Below are 22,354 nucleotides of genomic sequence, written 5' to 3'. Positions count from 1 at the left end.
GTGTTTGGACAAAATTCAAAATACTGTGTGTGATGCACACCTAATTTTGCCCATTCCTGAGTAAACACCATCCCAGAAGTGAAGTATGGGGGTAGCAGCATCATGCTGTGGGAATGCTTTTCCTCAATGGAAACTGAAGAACAAATGGATGATTAAAAAAAAAGGTACAGAGATTCAGCAAGACAACCTGCTTCAGTCTGCTAAGAAAAAAAAACACTGGCATTTGTAAGAAGCCTTGCAGTAGGACGGTAAAACCCAAAGATAAAGCAACACAGGAGGGGATGAAAAACAAAAAGGTGAATGTTCTACAATGGTAGAGTTCAGACAGAATCCAAAAAAGGAAACTGTGGCACCATTTTTAAATTGCAGTCCACAACCAACCTGAACAACCACATCTGCCAGGAAGAATGGGTGTACAACTGTCAAACTCTGCAAAACTGGTCAAAGCTTACCCCAACAGCTTTAAAGCTGTTATTGCAGCAAGAGAGATTCTGCCAAGTATTAGACCAAAAGGTTTGAATATTTACATGCAGCATTTTTCAGTTAATTTTTTAAAGAAAAGATCTGTTGACAATTTTGAAAATGAACTTCTAAAAGCATACTGGGTTTGCAATAAAAATTACTGTCTGGAACAATCTGTGTCAGTGTAATTTGTAATCCAGTTGCATCTTATGAATTTCAAGTGGGTTGAATACTTCTGCAAAGATTGTGTGTATGTGTGTGTATATATATATATATATATATATATATATATATATATATATATATTTATATTTATATTTACTTATTGCCCTGAATCAGCTTTGCAGTTGGGAGTAAATATATCCCTAATAGAAACAACTGAAAGAAAAATAATATGGAACATTGTCACAATGCCGTATGCTAATCACAACCGAAAAGAAATTTATGACATTTATAACGTCTGCTCCTATAAAGTATAGGGCTATTTTAACTTTTCACCCATTATATTTAGCCCTGGCTTGACTCTTTTTCAGTTTAAAAGTATGCTACGTTTGAATGTCTTCACAGGCTGTTTTTGCTGATGTTTTTGTGATAATAAAAAATGCATGAATTTGTGGAGGTGAGCAGAAAACAAACAGCTAGTCATTCTAATGTTTTTATTAATTTCACTTTGACAATTACAGGGACTACTATTTTTTTCTCTCTCCATTTTTTTTCTTCTGAAGTTTTCCAATTAACTTAACCCATAACAAAGTGAACATTTATATCAGTTATTACAACTAGTTATCAAGATTCAAAGGCAAAAATCAATGATACCCAAAGAAAACATGACTTCTGAAACTCCCTCCCCAAGAGAGAAATTCAAACCAAAAAAAGGGAGACAGTTGTTAAACTAATAGGACATCTGTTAAACTATTGGATTAAGGTGAAAATCTGCAGGCTTTTAATCAAAACACTACAGAGAAAACAGCACGAGTTGTCTAGACAGAAACAAAGACAGGTTTGCATCTATTAAAAAGGTAGTATTTCTTTAACTTAATGTTGGGGGTAGGGTACAAGTGTAAAAACTAGCTGCTGGAGCTTATCCTATTCTTCAAGCACCACCATACCCAGGACCCAAGAGTTAACATGATGCATGTTAGTTCAGTGACACATGGGAACTGGTACACACATCAAATGTTGGTGAGCATGTCTCTGCTGTTGCATGCATGCAAGGAAACAAATGTGGAAAAATAAAGATCAAGGATCCAGGGACTACGACTGGGCTTTAAAGGGCAGGACAGCGTGGAAAAATCCTCGGCTCTCTGGTGGAGTTTCTGTGTTCGGCGGACCTGCCCTCTGGGAAACAATCAATATGAGCCAAATTAAGGCCACACCAAAACAAGCTCCACTGTGACAGTGCAGGATCACATAGATCAGTCCGGACTCTCTGTAGATATCAGAACGAAACATTTCAGCAGTTGACAGACACCTTTGAAGTAGTATTACAGGTACTTACTGTTTTAATCTTGTACTGTTTTCATCCACTGGTATGTTAATAAATACAGACACACTTTTGAACCTGTGGTGGCACTTCATAGAAATGCATACAGACGTTCCCGGGTGGAATCCAGTGCCTAATGACAGACCAGGCGGTAAGCTAAGTGCATTCATTTCTCCCGCTCACCTTCAAGTGCCTTTTAGTGTATCGATACAGATGTAATTACATAAAGACTGGTGTGCTTGTGATATTACAATGGCCTCCTCCCCGCCCTCTTGAAACACTCTGTAAGCCAATACAACTGGTGATATTGTTTCCTGCTTTTGCAAAGACATATGCTTTGCATCATTCCATTAAGAATGAAAATTTTGGAATATACCAGTTCAAATACACTCATTATGACAAGAAACCACACATGCAGTGTTAGTATCATTGCTCCATAGGCCAATCCAAGACCAGTATTTGTCTTTCAGTGTGTTCTTATGCAATGATATGGCTTGGGAAGACTGGTCCATTTTTCACTGGGCACCAACGTTTCTCACACTTTTAACTTTCTCTTCCTAAAAGCAACACGCTTAGGCCTTCTGCCTCCACTACTCTGACACTCTGAAAATTCCTTACAGAAACCTCAAGCATTATATAATTAATATTAATCACTAAGATGCCAATGCTGGACTGGGGAGTCAAGAGCAGCTATCTTACAGGTGATCTATTAAGAATAATCAAAACAGTAGCCATAACAACACTCATTTACATGTCAACTCAAGAGGCTGAGTCTTAGATGCGAGATGGTTTTAAATACAAAAAGCAAATGCTAACTATTTCTTCACAGCAAAGAGCCTGTTGTAATCTTACTATATATACACATACACAAAAAATAAATGCAGAAAAAACAAACAAAAAAAACCCAACAAAACAGGACAGCAAACTAGACTCAACCATGACAGCTGGTGCAGTGTCTCCTCCATCCTAGTCAATCATGTGTGGACCTTGTAATACTTGTATCACAGTGCACTGTAGTTTCATCATACACAAAAATGTGTTCTGAAGATAAGGGGGCCACCACAAACAGGATCAGATCAGTCACACTACTCTCTCCCTCCACCCAGTTTCTTCCAAGGATGTTTCACTTTTCCTTTTTTTTTCTTGTGAAATGTGTTCCTTTAAAGTACAGATGTTTGCCTCCGAGTCAAATATCTGTCTTTGTCTATTTATTTATTCTTTGATTTATTCGTATAACACCACAGCTCCTACAGACAGCAGAACCAGGTCATACATTAAGTCTAGTTCACACACCCTGCCCAACGTCGGGCACCACAAATGAGCATCCAGTCGCAGTATTACATCATTTCCTGTGTTCGAAAAAAAATCACCAGCTGCTGGAGCCCCAAGCATCTTCCCTAATGCTCGTAGTTGAGCTGCGTAGTTAACAGCGAATATAGAGAAGCTTCGGAGATTTTAGAGACTAGCTGGTTCAGTGCAGATGGTTGGTGAGGGAGGGAGGGGTGGTAGTTAAAAGAAGGATGAACAGGAAAAGAGGGGGGTAGAGAGAGGAGTAAGGAAGGACTGGGGGTTAGAGGTTGAAGGGTTCCGGAGGAGGTCAAAAGGGGACAGCAGAGGCGGATCATTCCTTTTTACAGCGCTTCAGTGCTCCAGGAAGCTTCTCTTGTAGCCTAACGGAAATAAATATTCATGTGGTTAAAATACAGCAGTACAGGTATATCTGCCCATTAGGTGGCAGTAATTTAAGTTATCAGTATTAGCTGACACATTTAAAAGTACCACTTAAATAAATATCTCAGACTTACACACATACCTGACTTTTACTAAATTAACCCTGAATATTAATAAAGAAATAAATAGAAATAAAAACTTACTTGGCCATTGTACTATTGATGTGAGTGCGTGCCACATCAATGTAGTGATCGATCTGGGTCTGAAGAGAAAAACGCACCTTGTAATTAAATGTCTTGCATAGATGGTTAAAGAAAATTTCAAAGATTTAATGTGTAGCGGGCCTTCATTTTAGTTCACTGTGGGAACTCTGAAAAAGTGGGTTATCGTAGTTTTGAGGACACAGCATAACTTTGTAGAGGAGGGAAGGTGGAGCGGTTACTAAATCTGTACGTTTTCTCATTTTTGTTCTCACAGGTCTGGAAAACTCTACCCCTGCTCATTAATGCTTGTATCAAATATAGAGATGGTTTCCACATGATAAACAAACGTGGTTATTAAGAATATTTCTTGTAGTACAAGAATAGCAGACTCACCTTGTTTCTCTCATACAGTGGTGGCACACTGAAGATAAGGATGTCCGCTGGAAAAGGAGAAAACCAGACGACTGTGCATACTGAACACTACTTGGAATAATACCATACAAATGGACCAATTTGTTTAGTTATGAAGCTTCAATTTGAACTGCCAAGTACAGCTGATCTTCCTCTGGGAAAATGGGAACATTACAATGGCTTTGGGTTTGGAGTGTCAAAACTTACCAAGGATGAGGATGGTGATGCCGTTGAAGACGGCACCCACGTATGTCAGAAGCCACATGACCACCGCCAACTGAAAAAAAACACACAGGGGCAAAACAAGATCACGTGTGTGCGCACACGCATGCACACAAAGGCCATTGACAAATTTGTCCAGACACCTAAACAAGGTCATCCATATGGTCCTGAACACAGTTAGTAATAATCTACATCTTAATAGTTTTATTGTACATCATAGTGTAACATAACAGGAGGTGGCCAGTTTTAACGTCTTTGAGCCAGCCCTTTCTGTGAAGAGGACAGGGTGTTCTGGGTCAGCCCTCCACCTCTTCAATCTCTGGGTTGTTTCCTCTGAACATCATCCCCTCACCCTCCATCACATGGAGTGAAAGGCTTAACAACAGACTGTGTGTGTGTGTGTGTGTGTGTGTGTATGTGTGTGAGAGAGGGGAAAAAAGACACACACACAAAAATAGAACAGCCACATGAGGGGTCTTCATGTGCCAAGTAAAGGGCTTGAGGATGCTGAACCGACCTTAAGGGAATCCACCAAGTCTTCCACTAGGAAGAGACGGCTCATCTGCTTGAGTGCGCGGTTGATGTGGGTCAGACACTGATCCACGTGCTTCCGGAACGTCTCAGGAGGCACACTGACATCCTTCTCCATCAGAGCTCTGTCACAAACACACCCAATTAGCTCTGCCCCCGCATACCCACACACTGCTGGGGGGCGGACACTCCCACGGTCAGCCCTCTCCTCCTATCTACAGCCACACTGAAGCTAGAGCTGGGAAACAAGCCACAAAAAGAGCATTATATTTAAAAACATTTAACCATAACTGCTGAAAAGAACCATCCTGCTTGCATTCTATAAAATGATATAGTCAGAACAGTGTTCTTTAAAACCTTTGTACATGCCAAATGTCAAAATCAGGGCCAAGTTTACTAGTAAAACACAGCACATTGCAGACAGACTTTATTACCGTGTTAAGGGATTAGGTGTGATCTCTCGTGTTGTGAACGTTGCACAACATTAAATCCTCCTGAATGTGGCCCAGGGCTATGATGGGACTATAAATTAGAATTAGGTACGGTCCCTTAGCCTGAGGTCTTTTATCTCCATTAAACCAGACTCAGTGCAGTCTCAAACAAGTGGATTCAAATGCACAGGCCGCTGCACCACAACACTTAGGAGAGAGACCTCGGTCTTACTTGAAGGGGTGGCCCTCGTTGGACTTCTGCACAGCCTGGACGACAGACTTGTAGATGCGGAAGCTGATGGTGACGCAGAGCAGAGCCAGGAGCAGGTAGGAGATGACGCTGATCACACTGAATGCCGCCAGTGACAGCAGTAGTAGCAGGGAGGTGCCAAAAACCACGCCCGACTTCTTTGGGTCTCGCCAGTGCACCAAGTCGTGTACTGCAAGACAGAGTGGGCGTGCAGGCGTGCGTGCCCGCATGTGGGAGCCAGTCGTAGTCGAGTGGTTTGGTGCATGGAGTAAGTGGGATGGGAGAGGTGAGATATGGGAGAAAACAATTAATACCCATGATGATTTGCATTCGTTTACCACCTAGTTCCCATGCTCATGCTTGCCCAAACATGTACCGTCAATAGAGAACTAGCTGCCGGCAAATTCACCAGTTTCGGAGCTTTGTCTCTACACAATCTTCCGGAGTTTGTCGACACAAATAACAATTTTCTAGCTCTGTTACGTAATTCTGTGATGGAGCTTCTAAATGCCCCTCCAGTGCATTATGAAAGGAACCTTTTAAAGAAGACTTATGTAAACACTAGCCTCCACATTCCTTGAGGGCCTTAACTGTGTGCACTTCACCACGGAAGTGGGCATATTCACTGAAGGGGGCATTTGTGTGCAAATGTGACGCTCCTGTCGTCAAGCTGAATCAGTGTGGCGGACAGCACAGTTTCTCACCACAGGGAGAGCTGGCTGGAACCGAGTCTGCACATGGAACATTATCCTCCTCCTTTCTGCCCTAGAAATTGTTCTGTGGGCATGTGAGGGGGTGGGCACTCTGGCAAAAGGACCTGTTCTGAGGACACGCCCACTGTGTTCAGTATTACTGTCCTTGCTCCATAGGCATTTAAATGTCCCTAAGAATCTATTGAGACATTCACTGCAGATATTACAGAAATGCAGTATTACTAACTTCATCACCCTGTTTGTTTACTGGATTGGATTTAAATAAAACTATAATTTTGCGCATCTGCCAAACAGATCATTTTTAATCTGTCTCTTAGCTATACTACAGCAGAAGAAATGGTAATAGGGATCCGAATGAGAATAGAATCTTTGCTTTTTAGGGGATACCATGTTTACACCATTCTGTATATCCTTCATTGCAGCAGCTGATTAATTACGGCCCACTACTGAAAATTAATCTATATTGATAGCTACACTAACACACAAACACTGTGAATATTACCATTACAACACAGATGAATGTTTAATCTTGAATCGAGCAACATACAGAAAACATGTTTCTAAAAAGACTAATCATGACATAAGTACAGCACAATAACGTAGGGCCAGTGATTCATAGCTTCAGAAAGCACACCATTGTTTTCTGATGGGCTAACGAGTAGTGCAGGCATGGGGTTTCCTGCTCGCTCACTGCAGGGGTCTGAGTCCTTCCCAGCATGCTTTGCCAGTGCCCAGAGAGAGGCAGCCTAGACTGAGCACTCGTTCATTATCGCTCCCCTCCCTCTCTTGCCTTAGAGGCTCCAGATACAGCAGCACGTCCCAGGGGTAGCCAAGCCGCAGTGGCCTCTTTTCAGCATTGGCACTGGCTCTTAAAGGCACAGGAGCCGTTTTTATGTACGCATGTGTGTGGGTTAACAGCCACGTGCGTTTGAATCATTTAAAAGGCACGTGTATTAGTAGGCTTACCCATGCATGAAATTGAGATAAATGTGCTCACTTTGCTACTTCATGTATTGCTTCTTGCAATGAGTGAGTGTACATGTGCAAAGACAACAACAAGCAAATTACTTTCCAAAGCTAATTCTGGTTTTTGACAACAATACAATGGCACGTACCTACATGAAATATTCAATTCTAATCCCCAATGACGTCAATAACATTGACGATCTGTTGTATCGGTTGTGGTCTGATGGATTCCACAGTGAGTGCAAATGAGATGAAACTGGTGCACAAAATAAAACAAATCCTCCCAACACCAGGAAGTGGAAACTATGGAAACCTCAAATTCAGCTGTGCTGAAGTATTAATAGCATTAATTGGGAAAGGGGCATTGTTAAAGACTGAAAAAAACAATATTAAACCCTGACATGAATTTTATTTTCAGTCTTTAACAATGCCCCTTTCCCAATTAATACTATATCGAAACTATAAATGCAATTCAAACCACAAAAAAGCTCAAGATTTTGTGCTTTCAAAAGAACAACTGTTGTTAGATTATATTTGGGTGAAACTGTTCCCTAGAAAGCAAGGCTTGTAACATTCTCGTAGCAGCAATCAGCAATCTAGGTACAAGAAACATACACCTCATTCCTGTAACAAGAGACAGGAACGGCAACTTTCTTTATCTGCACACCAACCCTTGTACTAGACGATCATTTCTCATACCAGTCCAGGCATTTTATACATCATGTCAATAAGGCCTGAAGAAAAAAATGCCTGCTAGTCATGTATCAGCAAGAACAATTCCACAAGTTGCTGATACAAAACACAGCATGAGATTCTATTAAATCAAAATTTAACAGAAGGCAGATTTACTTTTTCAATAAACCCCCGAAATGATTGAACACAAAACGAGCCTTTCTGCTTACTTCACAGAATGCAGAGTCATCTGTAGAAGAAAATTAAGCTGACTGTTCTGCAACATTTCCGCTCGTCACCCCTGATCGTGTTCCTTTGCCCCTCTCAGCCTTTGTTCAGAGATGACAATAAGGAAGCTGATATGGCTTCTTTAAAGTGACGTTCACCATTATCTACTCATCAGTCATCCCTGCCATAAAAGGCAGCATAGGCACACTTCTCCCAAAACTGCCATTTTATTTTTGTATTCAATAGTGAGGTGCGATGTCTCCCAGAATGACCAGCATTGGGGGGGAAGCTATACAGTTGGGCTTTGCTGTTCATCAGCCTGGTTCTATGCTAATCTATAAACCTTTTCGTGAGGTAAGCTTATTTACCATGTCAATGACACTCCTAAGAACTGTTATTGAACAAAAATCTAAACAATACATATTCCTACTCCTAGTTGGGAACACCCATCTCCTCTATCAGGTCAGTACATTTACGGCATTTATCTGACGCTTTTATCCAAAGCGACTTATAATTATGACGGAGTACAACTTGAGCAATTGAGGGTTAAGGGCCCTTGCTCTGTCTAGTGTAAGCTGGAGTTTACATTGGAATCTAGTTATATGATAACAGGAGACAAAAGTATAGATGTGTTGTAAAATTAGTCATTCAGAAAAGTATATAATCCCTGCTGTGAAGTATAGTGTTGGGACTGTGGCAAATGAGGCTCTTTCTTCAGAATTAGGATTCATGACATTCCGAACTACATCAAATACCAGGAGATCTTGGATGAAAATGGCTCTCTCTCTTCCAGAGCAAATCCACACCAAAATCATTGACTGGCTACAACATCAAGCTTTTGCTGTGGCCAATGCCCTCATCTACACTGCATTAAAACCCTGAGAAGCAAACTAAATATGAGCACTCAGTGAGGACCTAGGCAACTGAAGGATGCAGAGAGATTTGCTATCAAGGAATGGTTTCAGATCCCTTTGGGCGTGACTTTCAATTTCATCCAGTATAAATTAAAACAGAAAGTGCTGTTAGGCAAGCATACACAAAGCTTTAAATGTAGAGGTGTCAACATGTGATTTAGGATGTTTTTTTGACTGACAGCTTAGTCTTTGCTCCTAAACTGAAAGTATGAGTGATCTGATAAGCAGTGATTTTTTCATAGCCCATTTTGCTTACCTTTACTAAGGGTGCCAATAATTCTACAGGGCACTATATATAAAGAATCCAAAATACAAAAACTGGTATTGATGTGCCTTGTCACACTTTCTGTTTCATTCCTCAAATGTGCCATCTGCAGTGGATATCCTGTGTCCCAGAGAACATAACCGATTCTATTTCCATTGGGAAACAATAAAGCCAAAGTCAGAGACTATTAAGACAGGCATATGACTGGTTATGTTCTCTTCTAATTGTGCAAAGGCACTCAATTTCTAAAGAAGCATATGGCAGATAAGACCTATTACAACTGTGTTGAAAGTTTAAAGAAAAAAAAAGAAAATAGGTAAACATTCTTAAATAATAACAATAACAAATGTTAGCTTCTTTAGGTAAAAATAATCATGAAAAACTCCAGCATCTGAGACATCAAAACAACTAATTTCTTGTTGAAAGGATTACATTCTGTGTACAAAATAATTTTTCAAAAATCTTTCCAAAAATTATACACAATTTTTGTTCACCATTATACACAGTTTTTATTCATTAATTATTAACTATTTTTCATACACATGCAACTAAATGTGATAGTGCTGTAAGAATCAAATAGGATATATGGTAAAAGAGCGAGTGCGTGCAGGGTTAGCAGGCTAATCGCCCAAAGGAAGGCAAGTTACCTGACAGGTGGGTTAGTATTGCTGCCAACACATGCTCTGCGAGGTGGTAGGCTTCTGCCACCCAAATGTCAAATGCCTCTACCTCTTTGGCTAACGAGGTTTCTGGCTGATACTCATTTGGAAGATTCTGAGGTGAGAGACTTGAGGCAAAGGAAGCCTCAGATTTAGACTTTGAAGCCATATCCTCCTTTGAAGACAGTGGGGATCCTTTGTTAGGAATTTCATCCTCTTCCTCTTGGCTGCTCCCAAGCTCTTTGAGAGCACTGATAGTGAGACGTTCTTGCTCCAGGTCCATAATCATGGCAGGGGAAGGAGGGCCAACACTGTGGATTTCTGGACCAACACTTAAGGGTTCATCCTCACGCGACTTCAAGCACTCCCTCATGAATTCCACAAAGCTGTCTGTTGCTGCAATTTTGGGGCATTCTGGTTCAGGGCTCTCAGGCTGACTTATGAGTTTTGGTGACATCTGACTGTCTGGGGCATCATGTTCTACTAGATCCCCTTTTTCAGAGTTGGTCATCATTGATCCTGCAGTTACATCACTGGCTGCAAAATCAGAAATCACCTCATTGATTTTGTCCATTGGATCATTATGGAAAGATGGGAAGGGAGCAGGAGCATTCTCCTGAACAGAGGGCAGTCCGCCTATTGGCTGACAGATGTAATCGTCCTCTTCTATCTGAGAATAGCTGCCCAGTGCAGTTATTGTCTTCTGGTCTTCTAGATCCACACACTGATCCTCCAGTTCAGGATTTGACATGTCATTTGGAGGGAGCAGAGGCTCACTGTGGACATCTGCTGAAATTCCAACAGGAGCTGGCTCAAACGCTTTATTATTGTCAAGTTTACTTTCAATAAGTGTCTCATCAAATTCATCAACAAGAGTTTCCTCAAATGATTGCTGAGGAAACACAGTATTATTCTGATTGTACTGGACATCAAAAGGTTTCCTTAACTCATCCAATTCACCATCATTCTCATTAAAAACACCTGAAGTTAGTTGGTCTTTTAAAGCTAGTTCCTGACTGGAATAATGATCCAAGTATGTATCAATATCACTGGACTCAATTTCATTTGAGAGATTTTCATAATTAGCAGGGAGGTCAGATGGGATTTCTGCAATCTCATCATTTTTAACCGTGTTAATGTAAGATTCTCTGAAAATGTCATCTGTAGTCTGTGATATTTCTGCTTGTGTTTGAGAGACCTCTGAACTGGTACCCTTTACATCAGGATAAGTCTGGTTAAAACTGTTATCACTAATGTCATCTTTCAATAACTCATGTTTTGATGGATATTCTATATCAACATCTGGAATATTTGTCTGTGAGTCAATTTCCTCTGTTTTTGGGGGAGCCTCTTCAGATATTGATATTGGAACTTCTGAGTGTTCACCAGATGGTTTTGGAGCTTCTCTGGCTGGCTCTCGCATTATCTGATATCTATCATCATCATCATCATCTTCTTCTTCTTCTTCTTCTTCCTCCTCCTCTGGCTCCATTTCATCATCACTTAGAATCTGTTCCTCTGTCTCAATGACATTAATGATTGGCACACTAATGCTGTGCATTACTTGCTTGTGTGGAAATTCCTCCTTGCCAGTAAAGGGCTCAGAGTCAGGAGCATCAGTGCCTGTATCAGGATAGACACCACTCGCTCCCTCTATCACTGTATCATCAGATTCACCTGAGCTGTCAATTTCAAGGATCTCTGCTGGCTCAGACGCACCACTCTTAATAGCAGGCTGTTGCTTAACACTGGTGTCTACCTGGGGAGCAGGAGGCAAAGAAGGCACCGAAGATGACTCAAACCCAGCAGGAGGTGCAGGTATCCCTGAGTCATGCGTTCCAGACAGATCTGATGGTTCCAGATCAGGTTTCTCTTGTTTGTCCCACATGTAGGCTGTAGGTAAAAATCTGAGATCAAATTCAGACTCATCCTCAACACTGTCTTGCTTGGACTCTTTACTATCTTCACTTGTTTGTTTAGCTTCTTTAGTAGGAGTGTCCATGAATTCATCAGGAACGCCTACAAAAGATTCAGGAATGAGAGGCGCATTGGTATCTTTGCCCTTTATCTCTTTGGATGGACTCTCATAAAGTACTAAAGACTCTTTAATTTCACCAGAGTCAGACTCTTCAGTGCTGAATTCTGGCGCTGGGGGCAAATGAGCTTTCATCCAGTCTGCAGTATCCTCAAAGTCACTTCCACGCCTGGAATCTCCAAGTATTTCAAAGGGTGATTCTGGAGATTCTTGCTCAGGGGATATAGTGCTTTTCTTAAAGGAAGAACGGGAAGACATTCCACGTACCTCAGTAGGAGACTTTTCATAGTGGCGCTCTCTAAAATGAGGAAACCCTCCATCACCCCAATCAGAATCATTCTGCTTTGCAGCTAGAGCTTCCAATGCTTTGATTCGCTCAGAAACAGGGGACACCTTTATGGGGGACGTGTCCTGCTTTTGAGATTGAAGTGATGATTCAAAAAGCTGCCTTTTCTCTTGGAAACTACGATCTATAGTTCCACTGGGTAGACCTGAGGATTCATTTCCATAGGCCACGGGAGAAAAGGAACTTGGCTGGGAGGAAAACCGAAGGGAGGTGGCCACGCCATCTGAAGGCTTGTCAGAGCCCAGCACCACCCTTTTGTCTGCATCCGTTAAACAAGGAGGGGACAGGGGGGAAAAAAGTGGAGAGGAAACAAATCAAGGCACACTCCATGTTCATACAGATGTGCTAAAGTGGAGGGCTGTACTTTCAGCTCTGTGGAATGTGAACCGTTTCACCACAAAAGATCCATATGTCCACCGAGATTCTTTCAAAATGTTCCTTTCTATGAGTATTATTTCAGAGTCAAAGACAAGCCCTAAAAACTTTAGCAATCAGCAATTAGGCTATTACTTTAAACAGCATTCCAGTGATGCTCATTAGCATCCATTATCTTGCAGCTGAAGCGGTCATGCATGGCATGGTTTTGAACGATTAATGGATGATGTTTGATTTCTGCATGCCAGCTGGACAATGTGTTGTTACCTTTGAGAAATCTAAATCACACAGGGGAGTAAACTGTTTCTTTTAATAAGTGTGGGTAGGTTATGCTTGAAAAATACGAACAATTCCATCAGTAATGAGTAAATAATCCCTTAATGCTGCATCTTTAAAAAGATCCCTTGTGAAAGTAAAATTATACCTTTGAAAAGAATTCAAATCCATCCAATTTCCATGTTTTCTTGCCTTAAAGGATAAAACAAATACAATAAACAGCATAGAAATCCAAGAGTCATAAATGTGGATTTTGCCTGCTTTCAAATGATGTGATAAGGCAGAAGACCTCCTTAAGGGAAGTGCAAATACAGACCTAACTGATGTCAGAAATAGCATACTGCTACTCAGTTCAAAGGTAAACAAACTTGACAAAATTGTAGAAATAAATCCATACAGATTTACAAAATTTATTAGTCAGATTTTACCATTAAAACTGTATGCAATGCTCCTATCTAAATTAAAGCCCACTGCTCACAGCAGTGCAAGGAATATTCTTTGATAAACTGATTCACAGATAGAAGATACATTTCTGTTGATGGCCAGGACAATTCAGTGACGTTTTTCCTTTGTTCTAAGTCCTGACATTTTAGTCTTCAAATTTCCTTTTTTCAGTGTATGAATTTGGTGTGGCATCACACTGAGACAGACATGAGACAGTGAAATAGCTGAAATATGTTAATATCTTTCTAAGAAGAGCAAAGATCTGTGTGATATCCATGATAAATCTCAAAAGTACCTATGCTGCAATAGACTATAACATTTAATAGTTACATTATGTGCATAAGTTAAAAATAGCTCAATGAAAGTTTTAAAAAAGAAGAAAACTGGCACACTATAGTCAGGGGAGAGTGCCATGAACTAATAAAAGATTAAATCTCTGTAAATCAATTTTTTAATGCGTGGTGCATAAAGTGTTCAGTGATCTAAAAATTGAGAGCAAACACGTCAGCCCTTAGGGATCATCTGTTCTAAATTAAAGGATAATAAAATATATTTATCCTCCTCCTGCTGGTTAAAAATCATAGTTCACTATTGGGTGATCTCTTCACCTGATTTTCATCCCATACATGCCATACTAACACATCATTCTGACTGATCCCATGCATGATTATTTTTCCCTCTTAAGACCAGGCTCAACAAACTTGGTTCGTTTTAGTAGTATCATGGAGAATGAGGGTTCCTGAGTCACATCCCCATAAAAATTCCAGGATTTCTAACCTACTATTAATATAACTAGGAAAGAGATTATACCAGAGCAGGTTAACTGGTAACCCTTATGACCAATCCAGATGACTTTGCAACAGCCAACTTAAAAAAACAAACAAAAAACAACAACCCCACCATTAACTACTGTAGTTAAATTAGTACACAATGTGGTCTGGCATAGCAAGGATAATTGATGCTTTTACACGCTTTGAGCCTAGTGGATGCAGCATTTTAATTACTAACTAATGACATGGTTATAGGATCCCTCTTTCATATGCTTTCTTATTGGTTTTGCACTGCTGTTGCTTCCTCTGCATGAACATTGTCAGAATTCTGAACTGTTCTGTATTGAATCTGAAATGGCAGGAGAAGGGGGAAAAAAAAGAGGTGAAAAGGCAAGAAAAAGAGAAATCATTAAAACAAAAAAGGGGGAAAAACAGCGGAGAACTTCTCTTACGCCGTGGTAAGAGACTGCATGCAAAACGTCTTAAGGCACAAGCAGAAGTGTAAGAGCCAGCAGCCACAGACATGGGGCGGATGGACCCCAGCGCAGGCATCCCTATAGTCGATCCCTCCCAGTGTCACTCTACCTGCAGTACCAGTGAAAGTCAGGGGCCAAGGGCCTCCAAGCACAGCTAGCAGTGGAGGAGGGACACCAAGGACAAGACTCCTTATACCAACCCGATCCATTTTTAGGATTCTGCTCTCTTACTAATGCGGACTTGAACTTTTCTGCTATTTTAAAATAAGGCGGCAATCTCGGGATTAGCCTGGACCTGCAATAATGTTGACCTAAATAATAATCTCAGCTGGGATCGCTAATGTGTGGATCTGCTTTTGAAATGACCATAACAAGCGAACTGAAGGGTTCACTTTCCAAATGGCAAATGTTCAACCTTCGGTTTTAATGGATGACTTTGAAAGAGCGGCTATGGCATCAAGTTCAAGCTGTCAGGGCAGAAGATTATCTTCCCTGATGACAAGCATGCGGTATGACTACTAAGGGTGCAGGAGGTGTGGCCAGTCTGCACTGCAGGATTCCAGTTTTCAAAGGCTGCTGAAAACAGGTGGGATCTGGCTTTCCTGCTGGTTTCCAACATGTGTGACTATTAGAGGTTAACATCTGAAACTTCAGGGGAGGTGGGGGGTGTGTCGCATTACAGGGCATCTTGCTCCAGCATGAGTGTCAAGATTGTATGCAGGGGAGATACTGAACATCCACGTTACTTTGCAATTTGGTACAAACTAGATACAGACTGAAGGACACAGATTGAAGGGGAGGGCACATTCAGGTTCACAGAAAAGTAACTCGACAACTGTAGCCGAGACGCACTTTTGTTTGAGTCTAAACACTGCATTGGTGCCCCAGGAATTGCCTCTTCTGTGACATTCTTGGCCTCTGCATCGTTTCATCCTCCCAACAGCTCTCTGGCTAACATAGTTCCACAATGAGTACCTTATCTGGTATAAAGAGGAGAGGAGCACTCAAGAGAGGGATTGAGAGGACCCTAGCAGCAGCTGAGCAAGAGATATTGTACAGAGTAGAAAAATGAGACAGAAAGAGAAGATAACAGGAGAGTGATTTAAAAGGTTAGAGAAGCAGGCGAGCAGCATAAGAGAACTATACACTTGCCTTGTGAAGACTGAATGAGAGATACAGGCGAAGAGGAAAAAAAGGAATCTGAAAAAGTAAAAAGGACAGAAGAATGAGAATAGTCCAAACATCCTTCTTACACTCTACAAACTGAAAATGGAAGAGATCAGTGCAATGTTCACCCAGGAAACCTCTTACCTGTCTCTTCTGAAGATGTTCAAAGTAAGACAATACTCTTCTAGATATCTTAACTCACTGAAGTTAATAGCAATGCATCACTACTTCGGCAGCTACGGGGAATGTTATTAAATGCATTTATACAAGCGCAGCAAATCCAATTTTAAAACTATTTTATCAGATTCAGAGTTTCTAGAAAACAACTTCCTCCACACTATCATCCACGGTAGAACATTTTCCCATGTTCCCTTCAAATAATTCCTCCCATAGTTTCCGATCTCTGACCCCAAACAAGCACCCACACAGCGCACCATGGTCAGGAGTTATGTAATCTATTTAAGGAATCCATTTTCTAACCCCTCTTCACAAACTGGGATACAGAAGAACACAACAGAAGCTTTACTGGTGAGAGCCTCCATTTCACAGTTTAGTCAAATTCTAAGCTGAGCCCTCAGCCGTGAAACTCTGAACTGCCTCAGGCTTGGTGACCCCAAATAGAGTGAGGTGTGCCAGAAGGACATGACAGGGAAAGGAACAGAATAGTCAAGTAACACAGTGGGCGTAGCTGCGGTGTGCCATGTCGGCTAGGCATCGCTGCCCCGTTCTGAGCCCTAATGACGGCAGACTGAGCAGGCTGGGGCCACTGAGTCCATACCTGCTACACGACATTCCTTGCCTTAGCCAGCCTCGCCCTTAGCTAACCTCCTTTTCCACGCGGCACACCCTGGACAACCCTTTTCATCAGTCACTTTCATCTGCACACACACAAAAGCCTTAGAACGACTAAGAAGGCTCCAAAATGGACAATGCAGGAATAATGAGAGTCGCTGAATTTGTGCTATGGAAATTCAGCTTCTAGATCTCGTCTCATCAATGCATTCATACATTATAACCTGCGTTGTATTTCCAAAGCTACCAGTATCCAGATTTGTTGTCATTTAGAAGATTTCAGAAATAAACATCTTAAATTATCCCTAATACCATAACAATAATGTCTAAATGAATTTTTAAAAAATGTCCAATTTAAAAGTGAGAAAAAAAAACAAAATGGGTAGAACTAATATACACTGCCACCAGTATATTATTGAAACATGACAGGTTTTACTTAGTGTAATAATATTGTAACCACAACTTTATACTCGCCTGTTCATGCCGATTATAATTATGTGATGGCAGTACACTACTTTCAGAAGTGCCAAGCCATTTGTTTAACTTAGTGTAAAGACTTCACTCTTTAACTGCAGGTATTTAAAATCAATGAGCACATCAACAATAAACTCCCAACTGATTTACTAGTTTTCTTGCATTTGAAGGAGTCAAATAATTCTTTGCCAAACTGAAAATCTACCAGGTTAAGGTCTTCCAAGGGTCAATCAAAGTTGCATGTAAATAAGTGGAAAATAATTTAGTTAGTTAGAGAAGTTGTGTTAACTACTTTAGCACAAAATGAACTAACCATAGATGGAAAATGATTATAGGCGGTGAACACGAGTAATGGGAAAGCAAGGCGAAATAAGCAGTGACTTACATTTCAATGTCTCCAACAAGTTAATTTCCATGCAACCTAGATCTATTCTGAGCCATTCAACCCACAGAAATCTAAGATTATTGAGCTATCCATTTATCCAGGCATGACACAGGAACGTTATACCAGTAACCAGGTGGAAATACTCAACCATACTCTCGCCTCCAAAATACAGCTGTATGAAATTAGCCCATTATCAGCAGAGGACCTCAATGCAGGTCCAGTTTGGTGGGTCAAGACATATGCACCTGTATGGTCAATGCTTTAAGCAGTTTTATATTTTCTTTGTATTTTATTATGCCTACTTCCAACTGATCGTACACTACTACGTAATATCCAATTCACACCAATGTTCAAATAACAACTATGTTAGAAACCTATACCTAATGCTAAGAAGGTACTAGCAAGGCAGCTCTAAAAGTAAAAGTTCTTCATGTAATCTCACAATCAGCAGAGTAGAATTCCTAAGGCCTACATGTTTAGGTCATGATTATCCAGTGATGAACTCATCGTGGTAGACAAATGCTTTCTGATCGAATGGAATACACCACATATCCAAGGACTCAGATGAAACATGGCAAGGCGACTCATGTTACGGACACCACAGGGTAGTGACCCCTGATAAGGTCAAGCCCAAGAAGGGTACAGTCAGTGGACTGTCTGTGTTATCCATGTAATGCTTGCAATTTCATCGACCAACTCATGAAACCCAGACCCTCTAAGTGCCTCAGAGAGTTGCCTCAGTTAGTAGCAAGTGCTACTGTGCTTAGCAATTGCATGTGTCCAATACCATTATGAGACCAAGAGTGAAAGAGACATGAACCAAAGGTATGGTGACAAACAAATCTGCAAGACAGTATTAAAGTCTCACAGAATGTGAGATTGTGTGATTTTTTTTTTTTTTTTGGACATATTATACCGTTGCTCTTGGCAACGCTTTCCTACATCAATTATTTCAAATCTTCAAGTAGATTCATTTTAAATGACCAGATAAGCAATACACTCAATCGAGGCATCCAGGCCAGCAACTGACTCGGCATCAAAACAAAAGGAACATTGACAGCTAGCAGGAGGATTGCGATTTACAGATCATACATAGGCTTACCAGCCACCAAAGCAAATTATTTCGCGTCTTTTCCCCATAAAACGTTGTAATTTGTGTTTTATAGAAATGGAAAAAATGGACGTCAACAAAACTGAACTTGACTGATAAATTGTTGTTCCCTCGGTTGGTAATGTAAGGGAGCCTCGTCGCCATAGTTAAACATGTTCAGTTCATAGTTAAACAGCAATGGAGACAATTAACCACAAAATAATGAGCGCCTTGTGGTATTCGTTTTTGAAACAAGACACACTAGCTATGTTTGAGTGGCATTACATGTAACATTGCCGCTTTTCAAATATAGAATCTGAAGAAAAGACTAGGCATGGTGGATGTTAAATAGCCTAAATGAAGATGTCTCATGAGTTTTTTAAATGAGGACAGAAGTGCTCTCCAGGCCTATATAATGGCAAATTAACTAGGCTGCATGGCACTGAACCAGTAAAAACACTTCTCTCTAGTCGATCCGCTGTTTTCATAAGCTAAAACTGTGTAGCCTACAAGTTAATTGGAATGAAATCAGAAGAAAATATTTTTACATTTTCAAAGAATATTGTATAAATCAACAAAACGATATAGCAGCGTTGCGTGTGGGTTAACGCGTAATGTCTTGTTTACCTCTACCATGCTAGGACAGATCCCTCCCCCCACACACACACACAGAGAGCGCCTTTAAGAGGTCTTTCATTTTTGTTGTCGCCAGCATCATCACTGCACTGCAGATCATAGTATCCGCAATACAGCCATTTCCGCCCGTCCCGATGAGGTAATAAAAATGTGTCACCATAGTTCTCCCTGGCTTAGATCTAAATTTAAATGTTAGGTCAAAGCTACGGAGCACGTCCACCTTAAAAGTGCGGGTTAATGGGTCTTTCTAAACGATCGAAGGAAAGCAGCTGGCAGTTCCAAACAAGCAACTGCACCACTGCGCACTAGAAACCCCCGATGGTTTTAAGTTGTAAAAAGTTCAAACTAACGATGCTTCGCATGAGAAGATTCTGCGGTTGAAATCAAGCAATAATGGTCATACGCAACACTATAAAAGCGATAAGTCATGTTTGCAGTTACACATTTTTACATTAAAACAGCTTAATAGCTGCAAGCTTCGAGAAGTTGCGTTTTATACATATAGCAGTCATATTGTAGTTCTTCCTGGTTCATTTTGGGGTGATTTAAGAAAAAAATCGCGTAAATAACTATTTTTAGTTTTGCGCTCAAACAGCACGGTTAAATTCTTACCGCAAAACTTTGAGTCTTTAGACGCTGCAGTGTGTCCATCGTTCAATCCTTGCGACGACGATATCTGAGGAGACTGTGTCATTGGATCTGCCATTTTATTTTAATTTGCACGGTACTGCAATTGAAAGTGCAGTTATTGTAAAAAAAAAAAAAATGTGGTCTGTGTTCTTTCTCAATTGCCCGTTTCACCAAAATACTCCCGAAAGCGGGACGCAGCGTCACCGAGCCTGGAACGACGCGGGCGCACAGGTGAATCTCCTTGAACGTTGTGGAAATACAGAGGCAGTGGAAGCAAAACAGGGCGGGTGCGACTATAGAGAGCTAGCCTGTTTTAAACAGGGTGAAAGGTCGCTGGCTCGCTTAAAGCGACAGTCAACTACACGCTGGTTCAACATGCATATGACTGCATAAATGCTTGTGCAAAATGTATACGACTGCATAAATCCTTGTGCAAGATGTATACGACTGCATGAATCCTGATTGACCTATCTCAGTTGTAGGCTGTATTTTTGGCACTGGTTTTGTCAAGATGGTTCTATGTATTAAGTATTATATAAATAACCTAAGGAAGCAGGCAAGGTACCTACGCAAATAAATCTGTTGACAAAATTGTAGTGGTTGCACCAGTAATATTCAAAGTCTATTTTATAAACATATTAACCAGTGGCTTTGTACATGAAAATGCGCACTGAGACAGCGCTTAGAGTTCAGAGACTGTTTTTGTATGCTGTAGTACGTTTGCGGATTACACGATAGCCGCCGGTACAACAGCCATACATGTGGCCTACGTGCAAATCACCTTTTACACCATATACTGGAACATAATTATGCAGTACCGCATTTATGCACAAGGTTCTGTGTTGAGTTGGTAAAATTACATTTTTTTGTCACATTGCACACTCTGCTGGTGATCTAAATGTGAACCATAATATTTTAAGGTTTATTTTTCAGTCACATTCGTGTCTGATGCAAGTATGCACAAGAAACCCACAGGAATTTTGTAGAAAAAAAGCTATTAGGTCTGTAATGTTATGGCACAGTACAGCACAGGAGTGTGACCAAACCGGAAAAGGCATGACAGATTTTTAATTTATTTTTTTCATTTGAGCAAGCAGGAACAGGAAAAACATAATTTATAACAGGCAGTACATCATTTACCCAATAAAACAAAAATGGGAATTGTATTTGTATGAGCAGGAAACATGTAGTAAATATATGTGACAAAAAATAAAGTGGTGTAGATGAAGTTTAAAAGGTCAACACATTAGGTACAGCTCAGAGCACAAAATCTGAACATCAAGAAAGAACAAGACAATAACAATAACAAGGAAATATTTACACATGACATGACAATACAGGAAACAAAAATAATTTTTAAGAAGGTTTGGTTTGTACTGCTCTTTGGCCTGATTGGTTTGTACAGACCAGACTGTCACTGCTGGAGTCAATGAGAGGGTGGTAGGAACGGATCTGCTCATCACTAATTCACTGGAGAGGGTCTAACCTTTCTCCTTCTATGGAATATAAAGACTGAATTGTGGAAAGAAAACTTAACTCTAAATAAACAAAGCATAAAAACAGACAATTGATCATAAATCTAAAATTGTACATATGAAGAAATATTTCATTCCAAGATTTATAACAGTTGTAGGTATCATTGTTTTATGCTTTCCTATTTTATAATTGATGACAGTTATAATTTTTCCAAAGGTGTGTTGGACATAGCTGCTATTATACAATGCTATAGTCATGAATCTTATTTTCATATATCTAGTCTATAAATATTGGATAACATTGTTGTCACTTTGTTTGTATTTACCTAAACAAAGCAATTATAATTTTGATCATTTATCTCATGGTCCAAAGTTTGCATTTGTTTAAACTGGCTTGCATCTTCATGCAAAACAACAACAAAAAAAGCAAATACAAATACATATGCAGACTGTGCAGATTTGCCCATTTTTTCAATTCAGACAATTCAGCAGCTATGGCAGGATAAAAGGTTAACACTTGGGCCCACTAGAGATAGTCGGTGATGTGACCCCTAAGCTGGAAGAGTGGCTCCAACAGATCCATAACACTCAAAAAGCTCAGATATAAGAACTGCTTTGTAATTCATATTCGCTCTCGTTAAATCCCATTCATCGGAAATTTCTGACTTTGAGAGGTATGCCAGGAATGACAGCATCAACCAGCCAAGAAGATCACAATCCTAGGAAGAGCAAAAATACTGCACCACAAACTTCCAGTCATCTTCATTATCCCACATAACCTCCCTACACGCCTACAAAAACAAGTGACATTAAAAACGTGACCCACTCACTGTGCCTCCCACAAACAAACGGTTAAACTACATTTCCCAGGTTACATCCCTTAAACATGAACTATATTATTA

At 40.4% G+C, this 22,354-nt stretch overlaps 1 protein-coding gene across 3 annotated transcripts; it reads right to left on the bottom strand.

Moving 5' to 3' along the window:
• Positions 1 to 1,104: 1,104 nt before the first annotated feature.
• rtn3 (reticulon 3) lies at positions 1,105 to 20,278 on the bottom strand. 3 transcript variants are annotated; one of them, XM_027017235.3, is made up of 9 exons: positions 19,960 to 20,278; positions 15,956 to 16,003; positions 10,070 to 12,721; positions 5,647 to 5,854; positions 4,970 to 5,108; positions 4,438 to 4,507; positions 4,213 to 4,259; positions 3,820 to 3,878; positions 1,105 to 3,615 (listed from the first exon to the last, which is right to left on the bottom strand). In XM_027017235.3, the coding sequence occupies exons 1-9, from the start codon at positions 20,051 to 20,053 to the stop codon at positions 3,567 to 3,569; spliced, it is 3,366 nt and encodes a 1,121-aa protein (XP_026873036.2). In that variant the 5' UTR covers positions 20,054 to 20,278; the 3' UTR covers positions 1,105 to 3,566. The 3 variants fall into 3 exon arrangements, with proteins under 3 accessions (XP_026873036.2, XP_026873037.2, XP_026873038.2); XM_027017236.3 differs by lacking the exon at positions 10,070 to 12,721 and having other exon boundaries at positions 19,960 to 20,262; XM_027017237.3 differs by lacking the exons at positions 10,070 to 12,721; positions 15,956 to 16,003 and having other exon boundaries at positions 19,960 to 20,262.
• Positions 20,279 to 22,354: the final 2,076 nt, after the last annotated feature.

The sequence above is a fragment of the Electrophorus electricus genome, chromosome 13, assembly GCF_041902795.1.
Source record: "Electrophorus electricus isolate QZ-2024a chromosome 13, ASM4190279v1, whole genome shotgun sequence".
Classification (NCBI taxonomy): domain Eukaryota; kingdom Metazoa; phylum Chordata; class Actinopteri; order Gymnotiformes; family Gymnotidae; genus Electrophorus; species Electrophorus electricus.
The sequence above is the reverse complement of the archived record's forward strand: the minus strand, read 5'-3'. Positions and strand labels throughout refer to the sequence as shown.